At 31.0% G+C, this 10612-nt stretch overlaps 1 protein-coding gene across 1 annotated transcript; it reads left to right on the forward strand.

Moving 5' to 3' along the window:
- Window positions 1-3185: 3185 nt before the first annotated feature.
- On the forward strand, window positions 3186-10223 carry LOC143614398 (uncharacterized). Its single transcript, XM_077087850.1, has 14 exons — window positions 3186-3340; window positions 4303-4682; window positions 5572-5746; window positions 5850-5933; window positions 6020-6261; window positions 6357-6576; window positions 6674-6753; window positions 7309-7393; window positions 7484-7615; window positions 7833-7946; window positions 8051-8098; window positions 8815-8899; window positions 9052-9108; window positions 9978-10223. The coding sequence occupies exons 2-14, from the start codon at window positions 4465-4467 to the stop codon at window positions 10076-10078; spliced, it is 1641 nt and encodes a 546-aa protein (XP_076943965.1). The 5' UTR covers window positions 3186-3340; window positions 4303-4464; the 3' UTR covers window positions 10079-10223.
- The last annotated feature ends 389 nt before the right edge of the window (window positions 10224-10612 follow it).

The raw sequence follows: 10612 nt of genomic DNA on the forward strand, positions 1-10612 counted from the left end.
AAGGTCGTTTACAAGGTAACACAAAATCCGTCATTTCAAAAGTTGTTGTCTTTGATTAGATTTTATAGAAAAATCTGATTATATTCAAAACATGAGCCATCCGCTTTGAAATCCAGGGTATCAAAAGCCTACTAGCTTTGGTTCCCACCAAACATCATCCAAGTTAAAAAAGAATACGTTAGCGATAAACTGCTGCATACAGTTAATGGACACAATTTATAGATTATGCTTGAAGTATGTTTATATGCATGCAAAGTAAAACAACTTGGTAATATACTATCGATAGCCTAAACAAACAACACCCCAATTTCAGCCTGAGTAACTAACTATACACACCAGTCTATCAGAGCACCTAGAGGTTTCACTTATGCCTACAACTGAGTCATACACACATCTAATGAGTTATTTTTTTAATACTATACAAATAACTTTTATTACATAAAACAGGTATCTACAAAATAAAAACATAACTTAAAGATAATATATTTTTTTGGACGACTGCTTAAAGATAATATTAGTTGAAACTTTTATTGAGTGCTCTACGGAAACAGTTATTAAGATCAAAACGTACTCTATTTTAAAAACAACTCGACTTTCGTCGCAGTTTATATTGGAATGTATTGGAAAAATAATATGCATTACTTTTTAAAGAATACGAATAATTCGAGAAAACAACTGGCCATGTGTCTTCATTTGATTGGATGAATGACCACTTTTCCAATTCAATCTCACTTTTGTGACGCTCTCATGGCTCACATAACATTCACATACAACAACCGATGTGATGTTATATTAGCTTTATAAATATGATGCATATAAATGACACATGGTATAACATTTTCAAGACACTCTCACGGGATATTTATTTTTGTTCATCCTTAATGCATGGTTTATCTATTTATTTATACAGAATTTAGGTTATTATTATCTAACCAAAAAGAAAAACTACCTCATCTCAACTAACAAATGGGGCAAACAGTAATTTCATTTAATAATGATAATCGAAATATTAATTTATTTAATTCATCTTGTTGAAATGATGAAACTTGAAAGTAAAGCGCTTGTAATTTATTAAAGAAGTCAAACTAAAAGTGACATGAGAGTGGAAACATGACCGCATTGCATGTATAAAAAATAAAGCAAACCATATAAAAATAGCCATGGACCATGACAGTTTTACTTTCCTTTGATTACATAACTATTTTAAAATTTTAATATTGTTGTAATATTTTTTCTAAAAATTGTAATGTAATTGACCTTTTAGTTCAATGATACGTGGGTGATAGTTAAAACTTAGGATTATTAAGGTCTTAAGTTTGAAACTCAATTTAAGGGGGATTTCCCACACTGTTTGTTTTCTACCTTGATGATGTTATTGGACGAGTCATCAAAATCAGTATGGATGATTAACATTTTGTCTCGAGAAGGCTCACTCAAGTATTGAGGTTAGTTCTAAACACTGTTAACAAAACAAGAAATGGGTAAATAATCTAAAACACATCAAGTTAACAATAACTTTTTTTTAATTAACGACTGATATATTAAAAAAACCCTAGCAAGATACCAGAATGAAAAAAATAAATAAAAATAAAATCTTACTAGATATTTTCTTTTTAATATCAAAGATAATTAAAATAAAAGTGTGTATCTTTTTGGAATTGTCATTTTCAGTTAAGATAATCAAATCAAATACTCAAATTATGATTTGAGCATGACAATCTTATATTTGGTAAAAATTAGTCGTTGCTTGATTATTTTTATCTATGCTATTATAAAAAAATAATATAAATATTATAATTAAAATAGGTACATTAGATAATAAAATAAACACACAAGATTTGTATACATGTTGAGATGGCTCAAGTTGAGTCAAGTCTTATAAATAATGATAAATTGCTTGTTAATTAGGTAAATGAAATTTTCTCAATTAAGACTCAACCAATGTTGTAAAAGTAGATCTACAAGGCTGAGTACTTCACGAGTACTCGCTACAAGGTATGACGTTGAGGGAAGTTTCTTTAACTCCGCCTATTTAATTATAATCGATCAAAGGTCGTCAACCTAGTCAGAATCATATCTAGTCGGCCAACTTTGGCTAATTTTGACTTAAAAAATAACACATAATTCATAAGTCTATAATACTAAAAAAAGAATATCACTTTTTTTTAACTATTAATTAGCAAATTTTAAAATAAATGAGTATTAAAAATGTATTTATCTTATTTATATTGATATTCACTATTTTTTGTTATAAATATTAGTAAACTTATAATATTTGACAGATATATAATATCCAAAAATTAGTTTTCTTTATATTTATCATTTCCGAGTACTCTTCGAGTACACCCAACTCCCTAGTCAGCCGCTTAGGATCCGCCAAAAGACTTTTGCAACCTTGAACTCAACACATATGAAAGAACTTAGTAACGCCACCATTTAAGACAAAATGAATCATCTGTGTTAGTTATTGCTTTGATAATAAAGTGAGTGACGATAAGAGACTTATGTAAAAGTGAAAATAAGTTGAAATTTTGAGGAAATTTTATGTACTTTTAGAGGAAAAAAGTATTTACACATTAATAGTTCTGTCATGTGACACTGAGGAATGTGTGAACAATATCGTAATAATAAGTTTCACACTCTAAAGTTGTTTCTACAACTAATAAATCATAACAGATCCCCTAATCAAACCTCTGAGAAATAACCGATCTTTATCACTTTATAAATCTCTTTACAGCTGGAATACAATACAACAATATTATTCTAATTTCGAACAAGTAATTTTTTTTATTAGATTCAAGTTATTTTTTTGATACCACTTGAATGATCACTTCCTTAAGCAAAATGTCAAAAAAAATTAAATAACCCACTCACAAAACATTAAATACAAAATCATAACCAAACGAATTAAATAGCAAAGTAAACAATAATAGTTGTATTCAACATCTTTTAACTTTTCTTGTAAAAACATTAACTTTTCATTAATTAATAAACGCGTCAATTTGACTGAATTAACCAAAAACCCTAAATAAATTAATTTTTCACTCACTTTAACTCTTTATCACAAAACAAAAGTAGTAACAATAATAATAATAATAACAATAATAATGAATAAATTACCTTTCCAGCATTTATATATTTATTATTTATGAGTCTATAAAAACCCCCATATCTCGTGACTAATTTGGAGACACGATACATCCCGCGAGACAATCACCAACAAAACAACTGCTTTGCTTTCAAAATGATTTCGTTCCATTTTCAACTGCTTAAAACCTGAAGAAGAAGAAGAAGAAGATTCATTCATTCACTTCCGATTCCTAGGGTTTCATATTCACCGGTAATTAACTAATTATAATATAATATAATATAATACTCTCTCAACTTCTCTTTAATTATCTTAATTACTCCTACTTAGGGTTTCAATTATCGATAATCAGGTGTTTATACTCGTTATGCTTAGTTAAGAGGTTTAATTTTGTTGAATTCACGGTGCATTTGGTGTTTATTTTACTGCTGCGTGTGTTTGATCTGAAGGTTACGGAAACGGCGCCGTTTTGTGGAAACTAGCTTTGGATTGGATTTGGATTTTGGAATGTAATGGTAATTAGCTTGTCAGTCTTGCCGATTTACGGATTGCTGATGCTATTAAATTTTTTAGCCTGTGTTTAGTTTATTGGAGATTATTATTAGTATGTGTGTATGTTTTGTAGGTTTAGGTTGTGAGGAAATTGTGGAAGCTAGGTCTGAATTGGATTTGGAATGTGTCGGTAATTAGCTTGTCGGTTTTGGCGATTTATGGCCGAAGTGAGTCAATTGGTGATATTATAATTTTTTTTAAATGGTAGATGAAATACTTATCTAGAGATTGTGTTTAATGTTTGGAGATTGTTAGTATGTGTGCTTCGTGGTGATTATTGTGTATATGTTTTGGTACTTGGTTGGATTAAGCGGTTTTTTGCAGATGAATTGTGTTTTTGTGTATATGGTTGAATCAGTTAACATATAGATACTTAGGGTTTTGATTATTGCAAATTCGGTTTTGTACTCGTTATGTTCAGTCAACAGGTTTGATTTTGTTGAATTCATGGTGCATTTGGTTGTTCTTTGTGTTGATCTGATGATTATGTGGAAGTTGTAGAAACTACCTCTGAATTGGATTTTGAATGTCTCGTTAATTATCTGGAGATTATTATACTCTGTGTGCTTTATGTTGATTATTGTGTATATTTTTTGGTACTTAATTGGATCAAGCAGTTACTGAAGATGAATTGGATGCTAATTCTTTCTTTAATGTAACAGGGAAATGGATTTGTCTACTGAATCGGAAATGTATCGTTAGTTTGTTCTGCTTGACAATTTAATTTTTGATGTTCTTGGAAGGAGAAAAGATAGAATCGGTGATTTGTTACTTTCCGTTGTAGTTGAGTATCAATCAGAAGGAAGTGTTGGTTGACTATACAGATGGATTTTGCAAAAAAGTGGTGTAAAAAGTTGAAACCGAAAGAAAAACCTAAATCTTCCCCGAAAATGGAAGTTAGGAGTAATGGAAAAGAAGGGTTAAGAGTAACAAGTGATGAAGCGCCTTCAAATGCTACTAAACAGAAAGTTGAAGCTGCAAAACAGTACATAGAAAAACACTACAAGGAGCAAATGAAGAATCTTAACGAGCGAAGGGAACGGTATGTGATTTTGCATTGGTTATTTTGTTTGAGTGTTAACTAATGAAATCCACTCATTGTTAGGTTTACTCACATTTAAATAACTTTGTCGCGACTTGCGATCTTCTTGCATAATACTAAATCATAGCCTCAATATATATACGTGCTCCTATAAACGGAAAAAAAAAGATTTTTGTGCTTACCATTATTGAGGTTCAAAATGCATTTTCAAATTGATTGATTACCTGTTATGTAAGGGTCATCCACTTATTATCAGGCTTTCCTACATTTAACTAAGTTTGTCGTGACTCGCGATCTTTGTACATGATACTAAATAATAGCCCCAATATTCACGCATGCTTATATATATTGAAAATATGTGTTATCTATTATTGAGGTTTAAAATGCATTTTCAAATTGATTGATTACCTGTAATGTAACGGTCATCCACTCATTATGAGGCTTACTTACATTTGACTAAGTTTGTCGCGACTCTCAATCTTTGTGCATTTAACTAAGTTTGTCGCGACTCTATGTGTGTTACTATAAGGAGAAATGGGATTTTTATGTTCTCTATCATTGAGGTTTAAAATGCATTTTCAAGTTGATTGGTTACGTGTAATATAGTGAGCATCTATATTTGCATTATGCAACTTTTGATGTGTATTTGATCTGAATAAGTAAATGATAAATTACTGATACAAATAGAACTTTATAGTTTATACGAATGTGATTAAGATTTCATTTGTCTTATAGGTTTGCCAACTAAATGTTGTTGCAACCATATAAATGTTTATTGTTTCAGAGTTAGGGTTACAGTTCATATCTTAAACCTACTTTTATGACAATATATGCATATTTTGAAACCATAATACTAAAAACGCTAACAATAATCCATTTTTTGACGTAGGCGGAATGTTCTTCAGAAGAAATTGGCTGATTCAGAGGTCTCTGAAGAAGAGCAAAACAATTTACTAAAGCATCTGGAGAAAAAGGAGACAGAATATATGCGCATTCAGAGGCATAAAATGGGAGCTGATGATTTTGAACCATTAACGATGATAGGAAAGGGTGCATTTGGTGAGGTAAATAATATTATAATCTTATTCTTTACACAACTATACCAAAGTCAAAACTCTCAACCCTTTTTTTGACCTGTCTTCACCATTGACTTTTAATCTTTTCCAGGTTAGAATATGTAGAGAGAAGACAACTGGTAACGTTTACGCAATGAAAAAACTTAAAAAATCTGAAATGCTTCGTAGAGGCCAGGTATAAGTTTAATTGTTAAGATTTTATAATTTATAATGTTTATAATGCATCTGGTTTTTATTAGGGATTTTTTCCTTACTTTTTAGGTCGAACATGTGAAAGCAGAAAGAAACTTGCTTGCAGAAGTTGATAGCAATTGCATTGTTAAACTTTATTGTTCATTTCAAGATGAAGAATATCTTTACCTCGTAATGGAATATCTGCCAGGTGGCGATATGATGACTTTACTGATGCGAAAAGATACATTGACTGAAGATGAAGCTCGGTTTTATGTTGGTGAAACCGTTTTAGCAATTGAATCAATACACAGACATAACTACATTCATAGGTCGATACAAAAACACTGTTTTCACATAATTTTATACAAAGTTACAAACCAGCAGTAGGTTTTTAGAAAGTTTAATCTTTTTTCAACTTCTGCAGGGATATTAAACCTGACAACTTGCTGCTTGATAAATTTGGGCACATGAAATTATCAGATTTTGGATTATGTAAACCATTAGATTGTACTAATCTTCAAGAGAAAGATTTCACTGCTGCGAATAACTTAAGCGGGGCCCTTCAAAGTGACGGGCGCCCTGCTGTACCAAAACGCACTCAACAAGAGCAACTGCTGCATTGGCAACGAAACAGGAGGATGCTTGTAAGTTATATTTTATCTCATGTTTCCAAATTCATTTATATATAGTATTTTAAGAAAGAATCTTTGAGTTGCGATTTTACAAATTGTAATAATGTAGGCTTATTCGACTGTCGGCACACCTGATTATATTGCTCCTGAAGTTTTGCTGAAGAAAGGATATGGAATGGAGTGCGATTGGTATGTATCTTTTGTGTAAATAGGTCTGTAAACGAACCGATTGCTCAGTGAATTGTTCACGAACAGTTAGGTGGAAACTGGGAAGTTCTTTTATTTAATAAACGAACGAATGTGAACACATGCTTTGTTCGTTTATTTATGTTCTTTAGTTTACGTTTATTTAAGTTCGTTAATATATTCATTTAAATTTTTTTGGCACATTAAAACTTGGTCTAGTTTTAAAAACTTATTAGGCTCAATACATTGTTTTTAATGTTACTTTAGATTAGCTCAATTGTGCACTTGTGCTTGTTCATCGACATTCAGGTATGTTCGCCTGTTTCCGTTCGTGAACTGTTCATTTATACAGTTTACGGACGAACATAAAAGAACATGAGCACATTAATTCTCTTAAATAACGAACACGAAAAAGAAAACCACGTTTGTTTAATTTTTTGTGTTCAATTGTTTGTTCGGTTAAAGTTAAACGAATTTGTTTACAAGCTTTTATGCAAAAGATACACCTTTTCATATAGTTATATTTATATTAGTTGGATTTTAATTTTTCTGTTGTAGGTGGTCTCTTGGGGCTATCATGTATGAAATGCTTGTGGGTTACCCACCCTTTTATTCAGATGAGCCTATGTCTACTTGTAGAAAGGTCGACTCGTTGACTTGTTACATAAATGTTATTTATACCTTACAGTTTTGTTCTTTATTAATGTTTGTAAAATCTTTTTGTTAAATACAGATAGTTAACTGGAAAACTCATTTAAAGTTTCCCGAAGAGGCGAAATTGTCTCCCGAGGCAAAAGATTTAATCTGTAAACTTCTGTGCAATGTTGAAAAAAGGCTCGGAACCAAAGGAGCTCACGAAATTAAGGTGATGTGTGGTTTAACTTTGATTTTAATAGAGAGATTAATGTTAGTGTTATGTAGTTTGACTTATGTTGACTTGAGTTTGTTAGATGAGGTGTTAGATCTAACTAACTTGTGTTAGCTCTCAGCTCTATATATGTATGTAGTCTTTAGTTTCCTTGTAACACAACACACAACTAATGAATTACCTACTTTTGTCTTTCTACTCTCTCACTACACAGGCACACCCATGGTTCAAGGGTATAGAATGGGAAAAATTGTATCAAATTGAAGCTGCATTTATTCCGGAAGTTAATGGCGAGCTGGATACCCAAAATTTTGAGAAGTTCGAAGAGGTGGATTCTTTAGTTGGTGCAAAGCTGCAGTTTTTAACTTTATTATGTTCTTAAGTGTTTTTTTTGCTTACTTTTCTGTTATTCGTGTAATACTACTATTGCAGGGTGAAAACCAAGTTCCTTCCTCAACAAAATCGGGCCCTTGGAGGAAGGTTAGTAATCTTAATATTTATTGTGTCAGCTATATTAAGATAATAATACTAATCTAAATCTTTAAGTAAACCATTATAGGCCATATGCGTATTATGCAATATAGAATAGAATTTATGAAGATTTCAACCTTTTGGATTTGTTCTCTTTTTAGCGAAATTTGTTGATTTTGACCCATTTGATTTGTTTTGAGATAATAACACAAGCGTAATCGACCCGTTCATGAGTTTTTAAGGGTCAGTATTGTCATTTCTGACAAAGTTTATTATATATTACTCAAAACACAGCAACAAGAATGAAGAATATCATCTATATTTGTCCTTCCTATTTTTTATTTAAAAAGTTATTTCAGAACCGATCATATCCGAATTTGTAACCATCGAACATAAAGAGGAAGAAATTTGAATCACTTTGCATCATAAGAGGCATAACCTAAATAGGAATAGTATAGTATGCAGACACAAATGATGGAAGTAAATATTGAACGCTTGTTCCGACGGATTATTTTTTCTAGAATTTGGAACTTTATCATTGTTCAAACTCCCGTCTTTTCCATTTTCGGTAACAAGTAATTTTGAATCATCAAAGTTTTTAGATTGTACTTTGTGGATTCTCTTGATGTTTGTTGTCTTATGTTATTAGTATTATGAAATATTTTTCTTTTTTGGTATTTTGTGTTATAACTTACATATATTCTTTAATCTTTTGGCAACTGCAGATGCTTTCTTCCAAAGATGTCAACTTTATGGGGTACACATACAAAAACTTCGAAATTGTAAATGAACATGAAGTCCCAGGAATCGGTACGTTCATTTGCATCTCATTTCTTATCCTAAAAAGTTTATTCCTAGAATAAAGCAATAGAATTATTTATGAATGCCAAAACTTTAATTCTTATGTAACTGATACAACTTTCATCGGTCTTAATTGATTATTTTCCAAAAATTATTTTCAGCTGAGTTGAAGAAGAAGAGTACAAAACCTAAAAGGCCAACAGTGAAGTCACTTTTTAGTAAGACCTCTATCTTCACCACTCTCCTCTCTGAACAATTTTAGTTATACATTAATAATAATAATCATATGGTTGTTGAAATAAATGATAAATTAGCTTTTATGTATTAGAAATTCGAAATACACTTTGGGCAACTTTCTAACTATGCTTGTAAGCGTATCGAACCTTAACCGATAATGCGCTGGAAGTATGTTTATCTAATAAGCAAGCGAACATGAACATATATTTTTGTTCACTCATTTAAACGAACGAAGATGGACACTTGTCTTGTTCATTTATGTTTGTGAATGTTCGTTTGTTTATGTTTATTTAATGTTCACTAGTTGTCTTTTGTTTTGGTTCGTTCATTTATTTAAGTTCGTTTACATATTCAATATAAACAATTATGTTCATTACAATTTAGTGTAATTCTATGAAACTAAAATGTCACTCCTTACAACTTAGTTTAATTGTATTGAAACTAAAATATAGCAGTTCTTACAATTTATTTCAGTTTTATTATATTTTAGCCTCACTGATTGATGTTCACGTTTACTTTTAACTGGTGTTTGTTCGTTTATGTTTGTTCATTTATCAATATTCGTTCGTGTTCATTTACATTCGTGAACCGTTTGTTTATGCTATTTGCAAACACACATAAGCCAACACGAACATGAAATCCCCGTTCGTTCAATTGTTCATGTTCGATTGGTTGTTCAGATAAAGTTAAACAAATGAACGTGAACATGTCCCGTTTGTTTAAAAGTCTATTTTTAATTGTTTGACCTGTTGCCATATAGGCTAATTTATTGTGATTGACCCATTAATAAGTCAACTTGTCAAAGTTAATATCTTTACTTATTTGCTTCAATTTGTGTGTTTTCTTGCAGAAGAAGAGACAGATTCAACTTCCTCTCAACAAACTCAAGGAAGCTTTCTCAACCTCCTACCCCGACAGCTAGAAGTTTCCAAAGAAACCGAGTCCACATGAACCATTACTGATCTGTTAATAAACAGTCACGTAGCCAATAGTTATAAAATTAAATTAAATCAAAAAGATGTGTTTTTTACAACCGGACAACTTTTTATTACCTGTGGGTAAATACAGAATGAAAGACGGTTTTCAGTTTGTTCAATTACAAGACGAAAATGATTTGTTTGAAATTATGATTGATTGTTGCGCTTTCGTTTTGTTTTGCTTTTTGGGTTGTAAATTGGTTTCCTGGATTGTGTATATCTGTTTTAGTTTTGCTTTGTTGTAATGGGTGTGTAACTTATGCGGTTGTCATATAAGTTGCTGGTTGATTAATCATTATGTTTTGACTTATCTGATATCGCTCTGTTATTGAACCATTTTGATGATGGTCTATAAAGGTTAGGGATGGGCTAATTGACCGATTGATAGAAGAAGCATAGTCAAAATAACTGGAGAATGTAAAACCGATTGTAGGATGATTGTGAACAACTGCTATTGACTATTAACTTTTGCATATTAGAGCCATAAGAACTATCGAAATATATGGCA

Source organism: Bidens hawaiensis, unplaced genomic scaffold (assembly GCF_021521415.1).
Source record: "Bidens hawaiensis isolate Kalapana, Puna unplaced genomic scaffold, B.hawaiensis_p1.1 tig00002273_1, whole genome shotgun sequence".
In the NCBI taxonomy this organism is placed as follows: Eukaryota; Viridiplantae; Streptophyta; class Magnoliopsida; order Asterales; family Asteraceae; genus Bidens; species Bidens hawaiensis.